The 21,053-nt window shown below is 45.7% G+C and overlaps 1 protein-coding gene across 4 annotated transcripts in view; it reads left to right on the top strand.

Annotated features, from left to right (window-relative positions):
- ACOT7 (acyl-CoA thioesterase 7) overlaps positions 1–21,053 on the top strand; it is a 65,285-nt gene that overhangs the window by 32,709 nt on the left and 11,523 nt on the right. For all 4 annotated transcript variants that reach the window (XM_083628892.1, XM_083628891.1, XM_083628893.1 and 1 more), the window contains one exon: positions 10,505–10,621. In XM_083628892.1, the coding sequence (XP_083485018.1) occupies positions 10,505–10,621 (117 nt within the window). The remainder of the gene's footprint in view (positions 1–10,504; positions 10,622–21,053) is intronic.

The following is a 21,053-nucleotide window of genomic DNA, read 5'->3' on the forward strand; positions in this document are numbered from 1 at the left end:
ATGAGGAAGATTGGGGGTAGATTCAGGTCTAGCCGAAGAAAGCACTTCTCCACACAACACATGGTGGGGTTTTATTTATTTTTTTCTTTTTGAGCCCCCCCCCCCCCAAGTTGTGGTGGTTCTCTTTTTATATATATATATATATATATATATATATATATATATATATATATATATTATTCAATTTTTCCAATACAAAATTTATACAATTCATACATCTTTTGTATATCAGTTCTCTTTTTGACTTCCCTCAACTTGACTGATACTCCTTCCCTTCTTAATTTCTTACACATTTCTAAAACCTTACTTCCATTATTTTTATAAATTAAGTCTTATTTTGCTCACATTCTAATCTCTGATCTCGTCGATTTCGGATCCTTCCCATCAGTCTATCAAGTTCTGCATAGTCCGTCATCTTCATAAGTTGTGGTGGTTCTCACTGGCTTTTTTGGGTGGGGGAGGGTTAAATTTGTGGATGAAGATGTTTGACATCAGTTAATCGTTTGACAGATTGTGACACAGCCTTGTGGAAAAGCAGCTTGCCAATGAATGCTGTCTGAATAAAGCCTCTATGGTCAGAGGGCTGTTTTGCTTGAGTGCTGCAAGTGAGTTCCACAGAGGCATTTCATTGTAGAAACCAGGATGGAGGACTAGAGGGTGTCTTTGCTTGGATCCAGCTATGGGGCTCTTCATATGTTCTGACAATTAAAGCTTCAGAAGAAGATGAAATGGGCAGGTGCTGCCATGGGCTGCAGAAGCAACACACGGACTGTGCTCTATTATTCAGAGGCTGCAGTGCAGGTAGGAAGAGGCTGTGATAGGCTGAGCTGTGTCTGGCTTGGGGTGTTCCAGCTGCCCGAGATCCTGCATGTTAGAGGAGGGCTAGCCAAAGTGCTCCCTACAGGTGGTGCTGGACTATATCTCCCATCATTCCTGACAATTTGCCATTTGGCTGGGGCTGATGGGAGCCGCAGCCCAAAAACATCCAGAGGGCACCAGGCTGGCAAAAGGCTGAAGCAGAGTAACCTAGATAGATGTGATGGTAATGCCATTTGTTCAGAGTTTTCTTTTAATCAAAATTTAAATCTCCTGCTTGAATGCAGATGAGGTGGTGCTTCTAGTGGTGCCAGCGAAGAGAAGTGGTTGCTATAGAAACTCTTCATTATGAAGACTCTCCTTGGTAATCTAGACCTGTGTAATTAAAACATACACTTTGGAGAAGGAGGGGGCTCTCAACTTTAAAATCAAGTCTTGCAAATTAAGTGGAAGCCTTTTGATGGGAGGATTGTGCCGGAGTCAGAACTGACTTGCTAAAAATCCTGTCTCGTGCCTCTAAAAAGAAAGAAAAGTATATGTGTGACTTAGAGTAGAATCCTGGTAACACCTTCTCCCATCGAGCTGGTTTAGGAATAGAATGGCTGATGGATGCTAAGCCCTGGTGACCTCACTGCCCATTTTGTACTTGGGAACCAAAAAGAGGCTGTGCAGACATTTGACACAGGGAACCAGCAATTATGATGCAGGGTTGTCTTTTGTATTGAGCATATATGAATTCAAGCATCTAAAAAGCACCTTCCCTCTTCCCCAAGGCATTGACTCCCAGTGACCTAATAAACTTTAGAAAAAGACTCTGTCCTCACCACCATTTCCACCTGTTTACAAACTCACAGAGAGAGACTTTTTATCCACAAAAGACTCTAGTAGGCCTGGTTAGGAAATTCTGACCAAGTGATGCTTCTGAATACCAGATGCTGGGAACTGCAGGAGGAGAGAGTCCTCTTCTGCTTCTTGCTGGTTTCCCACAGGTAGGTGGTTGACTACTGTGAGAACAACAGGATGCTGGACTAGATGGGCCCCTTTTGGCCTGATCCAGCAGGGCTCTTCTCTTGTTCTTAGTTTGAATGGTTGTGGGTCTGTAGCTTTTAAGAGCTGGTTTGTAAAGTGAGTATATAATACAGGAAGTAAAATTTTGGGGAAAGGATGTACACCCACCACCAATGAACCCAGTTTATTTTATAGATCCAGTGCCTTCTCTCAGAACCAGCTGGTTCAGAACAAGGTGTCTCCCTCTCTCCAGCACCCTGGCTCCCCACAGTAGCTGGCCAGGTGGTTTCAGGAAGCCCACAAGCAGACTTGGATGGCCTGTGTGCCCCTCCAGCTACTGAGCTGAATATGGAGTTCCCGCCTGGTCCTTATTGCTAACAGCCGTTGGCAGGCACATTCATGGAGATCTTTTCTACAGTGTCAGAACATAAGAAGAGCCTGCTGGATCAGGCCAGTGGGCCACCGAGTCCATCATCTTCATCTCACAGTGACCAAGCAGGTGCCTATTATGAGAAACTGGCAAGTAGGACCTGAGCACAAGAGCACTCTCCCTTGTGGCTTCCAGCAACTGGTAGTCAGAAGCATTTCTGCAACCGACCGTGGAGGTTGAGCATTGGCATCATGGCTAGTAGCTATCGATAGCCCCGTGGACACATTCATGATTTGTCTAATCTTTTAAAGCCATCCAAGTTGGTTGCCATCACTGCCTCCTGTTGGAGGGAGTTCCCTATTTTATGTGCTGCATGAAGAAGTCCTTTCTTTTACCTGGCCTGAATCTTCTGGGCTGGGGTGCGGCATATATGATGGATGGGCCCTGGCCTGGAAGGCGGGGGGTTTTGCACATACTTTGGAATCACTGCTTGTTGTTTGTGGCCACAAGGCACTAGACCTCTTGATGTGGATAGGCGTGTGCTGCTTTCCACTCTCCCTTTTGCTGTTCCTCCACAGCCCCTTTCCCCCCACACTTAACTAAGCCTAAAATGCACTCATTACAGCTGCTTCCCTTGTTCCAGGTTGCTCCCCCAGAATGCCACCCTGGGTGCATTGCAGCACTGATCCACACTGCACGTGCTCCTCTACTTTTTTTTGCCTCTCACAGTACACCACAGGCTCTCCCCCAGCAGGGAGTAATGGCTTAACTGCTAGCCCTGGCAGTCTTCATCTTATTGTTTTCCCCATAGCCCTGGCAGTCTTCATCTTATTGTTTTTCCCATGTTTGGCGCGGGGGGGAATGCTGTTACTAGCCAGGGCCTTGCTGCCCCTGTGATGCATGCAGTCCCCAGGGTGGCTTGATTAATTGGCCATCACCGCCTGGTCGGGGGCAGCGGCAGGGCAGGGGAGATGGATGCTTTGTTTCAAGGCCTCCTCTGCAAATCGGGGTTAATGCGATTTCATCTGTCTCCAGCAGGCTAACACTAATAGGGCAGCAAGCAGGCAAGAGGAGAGCTGCGCTCGGGAGACATCGCCTTCCAAGCGACTCAGGAGCAAATCATTCTCCTTGCAAGCACAGGCCCAGCACTTGGGTTAGCAAAGATCTGTTCTAATAAGGGGTCAAGGAGTGGCTCTTCTCTCTGAGTTGAGCCTGGTCGTCCTTCATGGGGTCATGGGCTTCAGTTTGCAGCATCTTTGGTTTAAAGGTTGTGAGGTAGCAGAGCTGGGTTCCTGCTGGAGGCTTTGGGGAACCAATCAGAATGAACCAGACTTCACCATCTTGATACCCTCCAGATGTTTTGGGCTACCGCTTCCATCAGCTGTGCAGCGACAGCTGAGCTGGCTTGCTGGGGGCACCAGGTTGGTGAATACTGCCTGGAAAAGGCAATGTTAGGCTAGGTGAACTAATGGTCTGGCACAGTATTTACCATCTTCCTATTCCTGAAGAGTAGCTCAGTCCCAAGAAAGTAGCAGTTGGTTAACCTGTTTAACCTCATGTTGCACCCTTTGGGGGATGCTGCAGACTAAATCCTGTGGTCCCACCCAGGCAGTGCATGCTCTCTACTACTGAGCTGTAACTCCCTGCCAATTTTTGGACTTTTATCCCGCTTCAAGCACCATGGCTATGTATTCTTTGGCATACAGAAACAAGAGTTGAATTAACTTGGAAGATGGGCAATATGTGTTGATTTCCATACCCCTCCTTGCTAGGTACATTTTAGCAGAGAATTGATTTGTGATATATTGGTGTGCTGTTGTGTGTGCTGCAATTTTCCCTACTCTATTGGTATTTACTTCTCTGTTTCAAAGCAGAAACAAAAAAACTCAGGGCTACTGTCCTATGTGTGTGCCCATGCCCATTTGCATCTTGTGTTTAAAAAGAAAACACCCCCAAATCTGGAGTGAGTTGCCTGTCAAATAGATACCCTGTAATTTGGCTGCCATCTATGAAATGACGAATCTCCTCTTCTGACACCAAACACAAAATTACTGAGAAATGTCTGTGTAATTATTCTTGTTCTCTTTAGGTGACAGCTTGAATGAAGTGGCTGTAAATGTTGGGGAAATGTGGATGCTGATAGAAAGGAAGGGCATGGTTGAAAACCTTAACATATCCTGCTAAATGAACTTCTTTATAAAATGGGTGAAGGTCTCTGGACAGTTTTGGGACTGTGAGATGGAAACAGTTTTATGTGATGTTCATTGGTGTCCACAGGCAATAAATCTCTGCTCTATTGTTGAAGGGAAAATCTTAAGACACCTTTTTGAGAAACTGAAAAATGTGTGGCCTGTATGATCCATGTTGCAGGTCAAAGCTTGCTATGCACCCCTTGCCTTATTTTTTAAATTTTATTTCATCAACTCTGTCCCATGTGGCGTCCCCGTCCCCATCCTAGGTCATAAGAAGAGTCCACCAGATCAGGCCAGTGACCCATCTAGTCCAGCATCCTGTTCTCATAGTGGCCAACCTGATGCCTCTGGGAATCCAACTCTCCTCTCCTGCGGTTTACAGCAATTGGTATTCAGAAGCATTGCTTCCTCCAATTGTGGAGGCAGCAGGGCTTCTGAATACCAATAGCCATCAACACCCATGAATTTATCTAATCCTCCTTTAAAGCCAACCAAGTTTGAGTCCAACTCAAAGCTAGTCTGATAAAAAAAAATGGCAAAAGCCTAAAGCAGCAGAATGGAGGAAGATGGAACAAAAGTTAATCTACTCCAAAATTATGGTGAAGCAAATGAGCTTATAATATACCAAACATTAATAAAGCAGGAAGCTTGGAAGCTGATCAGAAACCAGCGGAGATCTGATAACATTGAAGTTGGTGTTCCAAAGGGGACAGCACTACCCGTTGCAGACAGAATTGGCCATTTTGTACCTGCTGACGTTACCAAAGGCAGCCTCACACGGTGTAGCTTTGATGTGATCCAAGTGTGACAGTGTCAAGACCTGCTTTTTCTAAGAAAGGGCATTGCTGCCGCACAAGTTGAATCTCTGCAAAAGCATGTCATGCTACAACTACTGACCTGATGTATCATGGAGCAGAGCTTGGTTCCAGGAGAACTGCAAGCTGCTCTTGGGTGGGGGGGGGGTGAACTTTCACCCTGTAGGACGACCTGTGTCCCTATAAATTGGGATCTACCAAACTTTTTTCTTACTTGGTTTAAGTCTCAGTTTGTTAGCCGACATCCAATTCATACCACTGTGATGCTTGTTCCAGATGTCCTCTCTGAGGTCACATGGAGAGGGGAGAGAGACAGAGAGACAGACAGCGTGGCACTGTACTGTCCCCCCCCCCCGCCAAACATAGCTAAATGCTGACACCAGTGGCGTAGCGTGGGGGGTGCAGGGGGGGCGGGCCGCACCGGGCGCAACATCTGGGGTTAGGGCAAATCCATGGGTTAGGGGGCGCAAATCCACGGGTTAGGGGGCGCAAATCCACGGGTTAGGGGGCGCAAATTACTTGCCTTGCCCCGGGTGCTGACAACCGACGCTACGCCACTGGCTGACACAGTTTCACAAGCATGAGTGCAAAGATAAGATCATGGTTTGAGTTTGAGAATATAGCAGTTCAGATTTTTAAAGCTCTCGCGTGTTATCCCTGGCTGTGTTTTGAGACAGACATAAGCATGGCCCGTGTAGTCCAGCCTCCTGTTCTCGCAGTGGCCAACCAGATGCCTGTAGGAAACCAGCAAGCACCCTTTGGCTTCCAGAAACTGGTGTTCAGAAGCATTATTCTCTCCAGCCATGGATGTAGAGCATAGCCATCCTGCCTTAGTAGCCAGTGTGGCAGTGAGTTCCATAGTTTCGCTATTTGAAGAAGGACTTTCTTTTATCTTCCCCGAATCATCCAATGTTCAGCTTCATGGGGTGTCCACGAGACCCGGCCTGCCGACGATGAGCTGTGCTTAGGACAGATCCCCACATTAAACAAGAGACGCAGATGCCACTTAAACGGTTTCCCTATTTTGCATGATTCCCCCATAACATATAGGATTACTTGTCCCTCTCTTCCGTGCTGCTACATCAGTGCACTGCACATTTCCCCCTTTCTAGGGAAGCACACAGCATGATGGGGGAAGTGACGGTCCTTGTTTTAGGAAGACAACATGCTCTTCCTCCTGTTGCTGTTGCTTTAACAGCAGTGCAAGGAAGGAAGTCACGGTTCTAGTGAGCGTGCACTTGCCAGGGTATTTTTAGTAACTGTTAGCTTCCCTGTCAGTCGGAGCCACATTGCCTTGCTTCAGGCTGGGGGGTGGGGGGGCGGCTGCATGTCTATGGAATACGCTGAAAGCAAGTAGTAAAAGAAATGGTGTTGCATCTCTCTCTCTGACTTCCCAACCTGTACACTGTTTATTTCACAGGCCATGATGCTAGGCAGCGAAGAACACCGTGTGTGTGTGTGTGTGTGTGTGTGTGTGAGAGAGAGAGAGAGAGAGAGAGAGAGAGAGAGAGACTTGCAAGCCATTTCCCCATGTCAATCTGATTCTTTTGCCCCATTCTAAAAAGCCTGATGTCTGCCCACGTGGACCAAATGTAGTGGCATGCAGGCAGTCTTTCAGAAAACCAGCGTCAGACCAAATGCAATAGATGGGATCAGGAGATTATTTTAATTGATTACAAGGATCACAGGGCAGCACATTATGGTTCTCCCTTTCCCCCGTTTTATCCTTACAACAACCCTGTGAAGTAGGTTAGGCAGAAGGAGGCAGAGTGACTGGCCCAAGGCCACCCAGTGAGCTTCATGGCCGAGTGGAGTTTTGAACCCCGGTCTCCCAGGCCCTAGTCCAACAAATTTAACCGTTGCGGCAACCACTGGCTCTCAGTGAGAGCTAAACTCTGTCAGCACAAGGGGGCTTTGCTGTCTACAGCTCCCTGTACCTCCCAGGGGGTCTGGGGCCTGCAATGGGATGGAGAAATGAGGAGGCTTTAGTGGCCCTGTCTCACTCAGTCCTAGTCTGACCCTTTTAGCACTATCCCATGCTGGTTTACTCAGCCATCATCTCCTGTAGAGGTGCTCAGGAGCATGGTTGGATGCAGTCCCAAATATACCATATTTTTCCGTGTATAAGACTAGATTTTTTCCCTAAAAAATAACGTCAAAAATTTGGGGGTGTCTTATACACGGATAGTAAAATACACATTTTTTTCTTAAATTGGAGTCCCCCAGAATAGAGCGCTTCTTATACATGGGGCGTCTTATAGACAGAAAAATATGGTAGTTGTCTCTTCCTCTGTTGTTTCCAGCTAATGATAAAGAGAGCAGGATGATTGGAGCATCCCTCTGTTCAAAATGCACTACCCAGAGTGGCTTGCCTGTCACCTAATTTATTATACTTCCGGGATCGAGAGAACATGGGCAATCTTCTTTTTTAATCTCTCTCTTTCAAATATAGGTAGGCCTGGAATTTAAAAGGCCTGTAAATCTTCAGTGCAGCTGTGAACTTTGTGTTGTGGTTACATCTTTGATTTTGTGCTGCGTTAGATTTTCATAGTGTCCTTTTTGTGTACAGCTACTTTTAATTTGTCCCAGGAAACTGTCATTATTGTATCGCATATATGTATAAAAAGCACTGTAAGTAAATAATTTCTTCCCCACTCTCTAAGTTTCGGGGATCAAAGCGGTAGCACCAAAATTTCAAGCAATTCATCTCCTACCCCCCACCCCCCTGTTTGGTTTTGAAGATGCTCTCAAGGCAAGTCTTTAAAAATGTAGTATAAGCACTGATAACTGGGAAACACTGGCCTGCGAGTGCTCCAATTGGAGAACAGGCTTTCCTTTGTCTTCATGGAAGACAATCTTACTCAGCTACGAGTGAGAGAAGCTGCTTCACATCCTCCCCTCCCAAAGGCCTCTATGCTGCTTAAAAGTCTTGTCAGAATGGATGTTGACTTGTGCATAAGTCACAATCCTTCCTCTTTCCCCCTCCCCCTCCCCTCCTTTCTTACCTGCTGTGATGAATGCTCCACTTGCCTGTAACACTTGCTGTGCTTTGCCTTAAATTGCTTTGCCTGTTTTTTTCCTGTAGAAGAATGGCTTGGCCTCTTCTTTTATGTTCCTTAAACCTTGTGGGGAAGTGGAAATTGAAGCCTGGAGGAAGAATGCAGGCTTCCTTTTGATCAGAGACCGTTCCAAAAGAGAGTCTGGAGGAAAGGAATTCTGTTTCCCCGCAGACCTTAAAATTTCAGTGCATTTAATTTCCTTCCAAAATCAGCTACATTTTCTCTGAAGATCTTAGGGCCTTGTTAAGCTGCAGTATGTATTGTGCACTTATTTAAAATGTTTGTGTCCTGCCGTTCCAAAAATGGCTGTTGGGCCCAACAAAGAAAAAGGAATTTGGAAATAAGTCAAAATGCTTAAAACATTATTACTTCAAAGAAGGAACGGCAATAAAAGAGCAGAGGTAAACTCCAGAGTTCACCAAGATCACTAGCAACCAAAGACCTTCCTTAAAATAGGTCTTCATCCTGCAGTGGAAGACCCTCCAGGAAGGGGTGAGGCAGATCTCTTCGGGATAGGTATTCTAGATTCTGGCTGTGCCCTACTCCCAAAGGCCTCTCTGGTCAGTCAGGATTTTGGAACTCTTAAGAGTTGATATTAAGAGATTGTGTTCCTTTACAGCCTAGCTAGCTGTGGATCTCTGTCCTTAGCTCTCATCCACTTTCTAGAATGCAAATAACAAGCTTGTGCAGAAAGGCTTGATAGCACTCACTGGCTGCTGCTCCTCGACAGGAAATTGCTAAAAACTGGAAACAAGCCTCAAACTTGTCTCTCTGTTTGCTTTGTTCGACCGAGCCTGGAGAGCTTTCTTGGCAGAAAGGCTCACAAATGAAAGAAGTCTGCACAAAGACCTAATTAAACAAGATTTATTCACCAGAATTTGGTTCACATTTGTAGTATCTGCTGTGAAACGCACCAATCTGTATACTCCCATCTGGTTCACAGATAAAAGTTTGGAAGATCTGCTCTTTGACAAAACAATAACTAATGGCCTGCCGGGCTGAGTCTGCCATATCATCATGGAATATTTCAATGTTTATGTCATGGTATGACTCCTGGAACGTCGTTATGTTCTTTGTTCTGTGGCTTTTCCTGTTTTGTTTTAAACAAACACACAAATACTTTTTTGGGGAAAAGATCCAGCTGCTGGAGGGAAGTTGGGGTGTTTCCTCAGTGGTGTTACTGAGTGCTGAAAACTTTAACTAGTCATGTGTAGCTAATTCCTAAGATAAGAATTCAAGGCTGCTGGGAAGACATGACCTCTGCTTTTTGAAGCCCTACCAGGGCTGCATCCACACAGCAGTTGATTCCATTTCCCCAATTTCCCCCAAACTCTATTGTATTTGAGCCTTCACATAACGTAAAAGCCACTTCTGGAAAACTAATGGAACACAGTGCATGTTTAGCGCTCATTTCCATGCTATTTGATTCCAGGAGAGATCTGTTTGCAACCCCCTTAAGCTGGAAAATTGTGGGAGCAAAGTGACAAAATTTGGGGCAGTATACCGGCTTACAACTCTTCCTGCTATTTTTATGGGTGTGGGGATCATGGGGGAACAGAAACATGCCTGTGTGGAAAGCAAGGAGAGATTAGTGACATTTGTTTTTATGCCACCTGTGTCCACTGGTATGAATAAAATGTAGCACAGCATGCCAGTATAGCAATAAAATAGCCAGAGTTCCGTAACCTGCAGTGTGAACGGAATGTTAAGGGAACTGATGGGCTAGCATTATAAAACTAAGGCAATATTATCCATGCCCATGCCTCTTAAGCTCTGGCTTCAGAGGAGTGCCATATGCTTCTGAGCCTGGTGTGGTTTTTGGGGAGGTTTTTTGCATCCTTAAGATTCAGAAACATGCATGTTTTAAAATAACATAAAAAATGAGACACTCAACCTGCTGAATTCTGTGGGCTGTACCAGTTTCTGCACTTCCGTAGAGAAGTTGTAGGATTTATTTTCTGCAGCCTGAAAGAATGGCCACCAGGATAGAACAGAGTAATTTTTGCATGCTCCCAAACAGCAGCTTTCCAGTCCTTAAAGAGGAAAAATCTGAAAGCCTTTTTGCAGGTTCTGCTCAAGACTTAGGAGCCAGAGGAGGAATGTGGGGAGCCCAGTGGCTGAGGGTGGGAGAGGGCAACTGAGTAGCTTATTCCCCAGAGTGGCTGGGGCAACCCAGTCAGATGGGGCAGGCTTCCTCCTCTTGTGGCTGCCTCAGTTAATAACTGGCCATTCTGTTTCCTGCAGGTGTTACTATGAAGCTGATGGATGAGGTAGCTGGGATCGTTGCTGCTCGCCATTGCAAGACCAACATAGTCACTGCATCCGTGGATGCCATCAATTTCCATGAAAAGATTAAAAAAGGTAAATTGGTGGGGGTGGACATAAGTATTTCATTTTTCCATTGCATTTACACTTTCATGGCCCAAGACACTGGCCTTACTCCCAAGTCGGACAGAGGGTCCAAAGACTTGAGGAAGGAGAGGACCAGATGCCTGAACTGCTGTAAGAGACAGCAAATTGGCTGCCCTGCTAGAGATCTCCGCATGGAAGGAGGAACATAAGGAGGTGCCTTATGCTGAGTCGGACCACTGGTGGATCCAGCTCAGTGTTGTATGCTCTAACCAGCAATGTATCTCCAGGGGTTTAGGCATGGAGACCTATCATGAGGTGCTGGGGATGGCATACTGGGCTTATTGAATGCAAAGCTGATGTTTTACCATGGACAATTCATCCTTCCCAAGTGAAGAGTCCTTGCAGGCAGTGAGGTCTCCTCTGCTCCTGAGAAAACAGTTTCACCTCCCCAGATTCCCTTGTATCCCTGTAGACTACCGTGACCAGCTTGGGGCTTCAGGAGGCATCCCATGCCTGAGGGACTGCATGCTTTCTCCTAGGGAGCAGGACTTCAAACACCCCTTTCTCTGCAAAGCCCATATCAGCCTTGAGTTGGCTCCAGGCAAGCCATACTCCAAGCTCCCTGCTGGTCAGCCAGTTGCATCTGGCCCGAAGGTGCTGCCAGCCCACAGGGAGCTCTCTGTGGTCCTGACGACTTGCTGCCCAGCCTGCACTTTTTGCCTGTGCCCGGCTCAGAACATCCCTGGCAGAGCACTGCTTCTTCCGGTGGGTTTTTGTTCCAAATACGCTTGCCATGCAAAAACAAAGTGAAATTGGGTGGAAGGGAGATCTAGATTCGGCTCTGCAGAATCCTACATGATTTTTATTATTATTTTATGAATTATATTTATTCGTATCCCGCCTTTTTCCCGGACCAGGATGCAAGGCAGCTTACGTGTATTTAGATTTAGTACAAAAAGCTAAAAGCATATGAAAGAGAATCATTGAAACAACAATTAAACTGCAATAGAATTAAAATAATATGGAATATATATTTGAAAATACAGAGTGTACATTGCATTGAAATGAAAGGAAGGTGATTCCAGCATGGATCTTTGAAAGCTGCCACACCTTGTCTCCTAGCAGGGAGGGAGAAATGCCTGGTTTTCCAGCAAGGGCACAGAGTGTCAGTGGCCTTCCAAGCAGGGCTGCGTTTCCCACCATACTGAACCAATACTGAATGCTCTGTTATGTGTATAGAGAGAACTTAGAGGTCAGTATATATTTTCCCCCATCTCTCTGCTGAATCAGGCAGAGAGCCATCCAATCCAGCTTTTGTTCCTAAGAGCGGTGAGCCACAGGCAGGATGAGAGCATGATAGCCTTTTCCTTCTGCCTAAATACTAGGTGCAACAGACAATGGCATGCTATCACTGAACCATGCAGGGGTGCAGCAGGCAGCCTCCCTTGTGGGCACAGCCAGCTGGGTCACAGGAGCCCTCAGCTGTTTCTTTTGATCCACAGTGTGCCCCAGCAAACCATGTGGGTAGTGTTGAGACCCTTTGAGGAAAACAGAAGAAAACATTAGTAGGGTGTGGGAAGGAGCTCCCCCTCTTGACTCGGTGACATTTACCTTTGAGTTGAGAAGCAAGCCCTTCCCTTCTGACTGCCAGTTGCCGCGTTGACTTTTGAGCATGTTCTGTTTCTGAAAGCTTGACTGGATTAAATTAGCTCTCAAAATCTTTATGGGATAGAATGTGGGTCAGAGGTGTTTACCCCTCCGTGGAGAGAAACAGCCTCCTGAAAGGCTGACTTTTCCAACTCAGTGTTGGGTCTATGACTGCAGTGGAAAAATCCCACGAATTTCAGCAGGAGTTCATAGAGTTCCAATTCGGCGTTGTTCTCTTTGAGCCGCCAGCTTTTTCCTGGCAACATTGAGGCTAATCTGAGATCTGTAATGAACACCCCTGACCTACCGCAGTAAACCTTTTTGAAAAACACAACAACAATACACACATGCACATAACCTTCTCTCCATTAAAGCTGGGAGAGAATTTAGTTTGCTCCAAATTTTAAAGCTGGCATATCTTAATTCACACCTCCCAAACCTAATACACAGATCGGATTGTAATGATCCTTTAGAGTTTGCTAGTCGGTTCTCTCCTCAAAAAAACATGCCAAAATGCAATTGAAAAAGGTGTGTGTTGGGATAAAATACCTTTCGAAGATTGAAATAAAATACTTCATCACAATACCTATCTAAATACATATTTAATTTTTGTGTGTGTGGATTTCTGGTTTTTTTTTTAAGAAAATTGCAGATTAATGTGGAAACAGGGCAGGACAAAATTAGGATTAAACAATGAGAAATTGACAATTGGCATAGTGATCTGTTCATTCCTGCTTTCTGAAATAGGAAGTGATTAAAATGACCCAGCCTGACTTGCCAGTTCGTGGGGTGCCTTGTTGTCGGCAGGGTTTTTCAGCCTTGCAGGTATTAATCTAGTGCCAGGAAGCCAAACCCTTCCTAAATGGAGATGAGCTTCTTGCCTAGCCAGGCTGCGTGCTCTTCCTTCTCAGGGGTGAACTTGGAAATAGCAAGCTGCCTTTTGCTCCCACCCACACAAGCCGGGGCGCACAGTAAGGAATAATTGCCGCTTGTCTGTCCCTTTCCCAAGGCAAATTCATACCAGAAGTGACAGCTCACCAGCTGCAAGTCACTGGGGTGGACGCCTTTCACAGCTGACTTTAAAATTACATGAACCCTGGGACTTGCCTCTTTCTCTGTCAATGTGTTGGTTTTTTAAAAAACCTGAAATTTATTATCCAAACTGGGCATTTGGACATGGAAGCAACCAGCTGGGCAGGGAGGCAGTGCGATTTCCCTCCCATCTTCATGTTTTACATCTGTGTTATTTACCTACCACACAATGCAGTTGAGAATGGAGGCGTGCAGGATATGTTCCTTTCTTGACATTTTTATCTGCTTTCTTTCTATGCTGGATCACCAAAGGTAGTGCTTAATCCTCTAGAGATTTTGTTTGTTTGTTTATGTTTATGCTACTATGCTGGAATCAGATAGGCCCCTGTTCAAAAGCAAAACAAAAACCAAGTTTTTTTTTGTTTTGGGGGGGCATGTTTGTGTGACAAGGTATTAAGGTTTGCTGTTTACAGTAAAGTTGGCAAGTTATGCAGGGTTTGGAAGTCAATGTTAATTTCAATGTTGATACATTGCTGATTCATTTGTCCCCTTCTTCGTATGGTTGCTGGAGATATGAATTGAAAAAAGCAATACATGGGGGCTAAATCCTCAGTTAAACATTAGCTGCTGCTTCAAGGAACTGTTTTGTTTAGATGAGAGTTTCACTACTTTGAAAACATTTAGATCCTCTCTTCCCCCCCCCCCCCTCTCGCTGACACCTTGGTCCGGCAGCGTTGCGTTCCCCCACTTACATTAATTGGGGTCTAACTGGCCACAGTAACCTTCAAAATAGCAAGTTATTTGTTCTAATTTTTGCATTCAGGGAAAAATTGCTGAGCGTTCTAGAATGCGGAAGCAGGAGGTGACCAGCAGTGCTGATCCTGCCTCAGTTGCTAGCACAAAGCCATCCATAACACACCAAAAACACTGAGTGGTTGCAGAGCAGTTTGGTATGTTCATGTGTTAACAAATAAATCTGCTGCCACCGCTGCAAAATTGTTGGGGGTCTTGTGTGGGGGCGGTACAAACCATTTGGGTAGGCCATGGGTTAGCTGCCACTTCCCTACACAACTTGTGTCTTCAGTTCCTATCCACCTGCCCATCCATCTGCTTTTAGGCCCCATGAACATCACCAGAGGCCTTCCTTCTTTAGGCACCCCTGCCAGGTGAGGTGGGTGGTGACTGAAGAGGCTGCTTTGTCCCCCGTGGGAAGCCCTTCGTGCAGAACTCTCTTCTGCAGAAAGACTTGATGGGGGCATTAATTTTTTTAGGTACGAAGACTTCTCTCTCCCCCCCCCCCATGACTTTTAATTGTTGTTTATCTCTGCTGGCTGTTACAAATGTGTTAATGGAGAGATGTGTGATCTCAGGCCCAAAAGTGGCCCCCAGAACTCTCTTATCAGCCACTCAGAACTCTCTGTAGGCCACACCCCTCATTGGTCCTGCTCTGCACCCTCCTGACATGCTTTTGCCTGGCTGGAACATGTCCTTGAACTGTGCTAATGGCTCCTGCTTCCGTGGATGGAGAGGGGTGTGCTCATGTGTATAGAGACTTCTGTGTGACTGCAATGTAGCCTATTGGGAGGAAGGTTAAGAGCCACATTATTTCATCTGGCTTTGACCACCAGGGTATTGGATACCTTTGTTCACAGAAAACTCCATGAGAAATACATACACCCTGTGCAACAAACTCTGGCATGACACATCCTGTGACTGAGCCTCCAGCTGCATGTAATTCCTTTTGGAGCAGAAGAAGACAATAACATTGCAAGACGGCTTCCACACCTCCTGGGTGTCTTTGCTCCTGCCTTTACCTGTCTCCGGGGTATTTGCTATAGAAAAAAAGGAAATCATGAACCTGTTAAAATTTTGCCCAAATAGATCTTATGAAGAAGTATTAGACATGCACTGGAGATGAGCTGCCCTTGTGGAGAAATACCAGCAGTTCCCAAATGTTATAAGCATCTTACAGCTAAGGGGGTGCTGTCAAGTTTGGCGTTAACCAAGTAACATCTAATGTGTTTGCAGAGAATGCTATCTGAGTGTGCCATCTTGTTACAGAGCTGAGAAAGGTTCAGATAAGGGCAACGAGAATTGCCAAGGGATTGCAGCGCCGCCTCTATGAGGAAGCGGTTAAGCATTTGATTCTTTTAGTTTGTGGGAGAAGGTTGACATGATGGAGGTGCATAAAATTATGCAGTGTGTGCAGAGAAGTTGTCTCGTAATAAGAATTCAGGATCATATTGTGAAATAAGAACATAAGAAGGGCATGCTGGATCAAGCCAGTGGCCAATCTAGCCTAGCATCCTGTGGCCAACTAGTTGCCCCCAAAGGAAACCGGCAAGCGGGATCTGACCACAAGAGCACTCTCCCGCCGTGTGGCTTTCGCTGTAGAAGCAGAACATAGCCATCATGTTTAGTAGCCATTGATATCCTGCATGAATTTGTCCAACCCTCTTTTAAATGAGATTTGGTTGGGCTGTAGATTCAGGACAGACAAACACAAACGAACTGTCCATTCACACAGCGCAGAAATTTGTACTTCACTGCCATGGGGTGTGCTCATGGGCATCTTTAAAGAAGGATTAGACAAATTAATGGAGGAGGATGTATTATCTGTGGTTATTTGCTCCCTGATACTGAATGGCGCCTTCATGTTTTAGAGACAGGGTGCTTCTGAATGGCAGTTCCTGCAGGTCAGCAGTGAAACTAAGGGATGGTGGCCTCAGTGTTGCCTAGCGAACTTCAGTGATTTCAGACCTGGCTCCTTCCTTGAACCCAGACATGCATCTGGGGACTCACTTCTTATTTCACTCCCCCACAGTATTTCTGTGGTACTGGTGCTGTGACCGATCTTAGACCAGGCTGCAACCCAGCCGTGGGTCCCAGGCCCACAAGTTGCTGTGGGACAGCCTGGGGCTCACCAGATGTTTTGAGATACCACTCCCATCAACCTTAGCCAGCATAGCTGTATGATGCTGGGGGTGACAGGAGCATGACCCTGCTGACCGAGGCTAATGGGAGTTGTGGTTCCAAACATCTAGCGGGCTCCGGGCTGACTTGGGCCACCCCTCTCAACAGCTGGAATTCTGTATCTGAGGGGGAGGGGTGTCTGGCACTAGCTGTATTTTTCCTTTTCCAACCAGATGTGTGTCTGGGGAGGGGGAGGGGACACACACACACACTGTTCTGGGGATCAGTCTTGTTTGCTTTCCATGCTAAGGGATCCGTTTCCTTTCCTTCACATCACAAAGGAGGCTTGAAATTACAGATAATAGCATCTCTTAACAGATGGAACCTGCTGTTTCTCTTTTAAATGTCAAAACTGATTAGGTGCTCTTATTCAATCGCAGAGATGTGGAAAAACCATCTGACTTTACTGTTCCTCATCCATCCCCACCCCCCAGTGTGTGTTTTAACGATAGTCATGTGTTCTGGATTGGCTCTTTCCCTCTCTTCTCTCTCTCCCCCCCACTCTAATGCTTAAAGTTGCAGAGTAGGCTGTTCCGTGCATGAATAAAACAGCAGATTCAGGCTGTTAACCTAAAAAAGGGAGGGAGTGCATGGGAGCACAAATCTACAACCCAAGTTTCAGTAATTCAAAAACACGCCTGACATTTGCAGCCCGTCAGGCAAATGCACAGAGGGTGGTGAGGCGTGGCGGAAGAACAGGTGCTGAAATGAGCAGGCCAGAGTATTCCAGGATGTAGGCAGGGTCTTTGTGTTTCTTGACTTACGTGGTGGAAGGAAGTGGGCACCAGCCTATAAATTTGACTTAATAATATGATTTAATCAAATGCCTCCAGCCAGGATTGGTGTGATGTGCTCAAGGCTGAAATGTGCACCCAGCTGTTTGGCGCACACTTGCCTTGGGATGCATTTAGCTTAGGTGTACTCTGAGTAAACCACTTGAAATTAATGGGCTGAGCAGGTCCAACACTGAATACAGCGTGTCATGAACCTATTCTGAAAGGTTTTGCCACTGCATGCCTTTTTCCTCCAACGCTGTTCATTTTACAAAACAACCTCTTGTCTCTTCCTGGGGTGGTAAAGAGCGACTGCTTGAGAGAAGTTCCTGTGCCCGAATGGATCCCCCTGTCAGCTACAATCTCTCGGCGGGTTATATAACGTGGGTGCCTCTGGAGGAGCATGTTAGGTTGATTCCTGGGGTAACATGTCAGCGCTGTTGCAATGAGTCTTAAAATCAGGAATGGTGTGAAAACAGGAAGAGCCTGTGGGTTCAGGCCAAAGGGGGCTCATGTAGTCTAGCATCCTGTTCTGTCAGTGGCCAACCAGATGCCTGCCACAGGCATGACTTGAGCACAAGAGCCTTCTCCCCTCCTTTGCTTTCCAGCAAGGTATTCAGAAGTGTTGCTGTTTCCAACTGTGGAGGGAGAGCATAGCCATCATGCTTAGTGACCGTTGATAGCCTTATCCTTCACAAATGTATCCAGTCCTCTTTTCAAATCATCCAAATTGGTGGCCATCGCTGCCTCCTGTGGGTGTGAGTTCCATAGTTTAACGATGATTTGTATTCAGGTAGGTAGCCATGTTGGTTTGATGCAGTCGAAATATATATAAAAATATAAAAAATTGTCCAGTAGCACCTTAAAGGTAAAGGGACCCCTGACCATTATCTAAGTTTATCTACTTGCACTTTTTGGTGTGCTTTCGAACTGCTAGATGGGCAGGAGCAGGGAACAAGCAACGGGAGCTCACCCCGTCGCGGGGATTCGAACCACTGACCTTCTGATTGGCAAGTCCTAGGCTCTGTGGTTTAACCAACTAAGTTTGTTCTTGGTATAAGCTTTCGTGTGCATCTGAAGAAGTGTGTATGCACATGAAAGCTTATACCAAGAACAAACTTAGTTGGTCTCTAAGGTGCTACTGGACAATTTTTTTATTTTATGATTTGTATGGTGAAGTCATTTCTTTTATCTCTCCTGAATCTTCCAATATTCAGCTTTGCTAGTAGTTGTCCATTCGTGTTGTGAGATAAGGAGAAAAACTTCTTTCTGTCCCCTTTCTCTATACCATGCATACTTTTATAAGCTCTCCCCACTCCTTTTCCCGTAATGCCAGAACCCAGGGTCAGCCAGGGAAAATATCTGACAGCAGAAGCAGAACTTCACACAAATCATAATTTAATTTGCAGAATTCACTGGCAGAAGGTGTCACGACTGTCCATAGCATAAGCAGCTCATGAAGTCACCCACACAAAGTTCAGGGTGCTAATTCTGGTGTATAAAGTCCTATACAGCTTGGGACCTGAAAGATTGTCTCGCCTCTTATATAAATAATCGATCACTGTGCTCTGCATATGAGGACCTCCTGCAGATGCCATCGTTATCAGAAGCTCTGTTCTGCATAGTGCAGGATTCTAGCATTTAGCGTTGTTGTATGTACCCTTTGGAACTCCCCCCTACTTGAATATTAGACAGGCACCGTTTCTGCACCTACCAAAAACCTTCCTCATTCAGCAAGCCTTTTAAGCTGGGATATTTCCCACGCTGCATCTGTATCTGGGTATCGTTTTTTTATCACTTGTTCATTGCCCTGGGCTCCTTTGAGAGGAAGGGTGGGAAATACATTCAACAAATAAATAAAGCCCAGACCTCCTTAGCCTTCATCAAGGCGGTGGCCTTATGTCTCTTCAGAGTATGGAGCCTCCATGTTTAGAGGCAGTGTACCTCTGGGTTCTGGTTGCCAAGCAACAGCAGTGAGAACAGGATGTTGTTTTCAAGCCCCCCTTGCAATCTTTGCAGAGGTATCTGATAGATTACTGTGGGAAGCAGAACGGCGGGCTAGGTGGGTCTGTCCTAGTGGGCCATGAGTCATCCCTGTGTTTGAAAACCTCACTTGAGTGATTGCTTGACATCTATTTGCAAAGTCTAAGCCAGCTTTGGGTAATCTGTAGGGCACTTAGATGAACAAATTAGAGCACAGAATGTATAGCTTTTGCTGGAAAATGGTACCTTTCTGTTAATTTGCCCCTCACCCCCACCCCGGCTGCCGCCATGGAATAAATGATGGTGCTGCAAACTAAAAGTTCACCGTTAATGCATTTTTGGCTTCATTTAATTAGTGAAAATGTGTTTATCCCACATTTCCGTTTTGCTTGTTTATGTTTTGTTTTTAAAGATCAAGATGACTTATGACACACTTAGTATGTGCATCTGAACAAAATAATAGAAGCAAATATTACAGAACAAGCGATTTGTCACGGCAGATACAGTAAATATAAAATCAGGAGGGTTGTGTGTTGGTCCCTAAGATGCTCCAAAAATCTACAGCCAAATGGGACCAAGCCAAATGGGTGAAAATTATGGCACACTTTCAGTAGATAGGGTTTTTGTAACAACAACAACAACAACAACTGTTAGAATTTAATTACTTTTTAATAATTATCTTTTATGTGTGCTTTTAGCTTTTTGCATTTTACCTGTGCTGTTTCAGTCCATGTGAGCCACTTGAAACCTGGTCTGGGGGGAAAGGCAGGTGCTCTCTCTCTCTCCTCTAAAGTTCTCCAGAATTCTTGATCAGGCAGATCAGCAGCAGAGAGGGGGGTGGGTGGGTGGGGCGGGTATAAAATAGGCTGAATGTTGTAGCCATCAGGTCAGCTTGTAGAGGCCTGAGTTCGCAGGGGGAGACTGCAGGCTGAATCATCCCCCCCCCCCCGCTGTTCCCGTGTACTGTATCCCCAGTACTGTGGGGATACAAAAGCAATGAATGTTTCCGTGTGTGTGTGTGTGTGTAAAGGACCATGGTTTACTGGTGCAACTGCAACAAGCAAATCACAGTCAAGGCAGTTCTGTGGCTTCTCTGCTTAGAAGATGACAGGTAGGTCTTGTCAGCATGTTTGTGATGTGTTAAGCAGGGTAGGACACTAACCCATGATCAGCACTGGGCTGCTGCCACAGCTGAGCTGTGAATTGAACACAGATTCCCCCATATCATAGAACTGTAGAATTGGGACCCTAGGGTCATCTATCCTCTATCTCTGCAATGCAGGAATCACAGCTAAAGAACCCCTAGCACACAGCTATCCAAACTCTGCTTAACAAACTTTAAATGTGCTTCCATGTGAAAGCCCTACAGATATTTGAAGCGGGCTATCGTATCACCTCTCAAAATGAGCTTTGTATCCACTGAACTTTAGCTAACTTTTCAGGGCCAGCATGCAGTTTGCAGATTATAATGCTACTTCTGACGTCTTGCTCCATCACCCTCATGTTAATTGCTCGGGACCGGCCCATGGATTTGACAGCACAATGGCATGAAACACCTTTGGCATCTCTGACAAGGGCCAGTTTTGCAATCTTGCCTGGCTGTGCGGCTCCCAGCGATGCCCATGAAAAGATGCCCAGAGCTGCTTCTCAGGAATTTGCTGACTCGCTGCCAGCGCCTTCCTTACCCCAGCACTGGACAAGATCTTTGTCTTTGGAAAAAAGAAGAAGTTATAAATAAATAAAAAGCTACCCAAGCTGGAGTTGCCCTCTTACAGCTTGTTTCATTTTATAGTGTTTATAGTGCCTGTAGCTTCTAAGTCAAGCTCTGTTCTACTGGTTTTTATCTAGTACAAATGATGACATCAAACTGGAAATTGAAAAACAACCCTGCTTTAATTGGTAAAAGTTCATCTTGTCATTAGGATCCAAACAACTTGCAGAACTTTTTTGGTGGGTGGGGGGACAGTTAAAAGTACAGCTTTTTTTCCACCCTAGGTAGCTGCAGACAATACTATTTAACAGCTTTGAGCTGC

This window comes from Podarcis filfolensis (genome assembly GCF_964270895.1).
Source record: "Podarcis filfolensis genome assembly, chromosome: 8".
Classification (NCBI taxonomy): Eukaryota; Metazoa; Chordata; class Lepidosauria; order Squamata; family Lacertidae; genus Podarcis; species Podarcis filfolensis.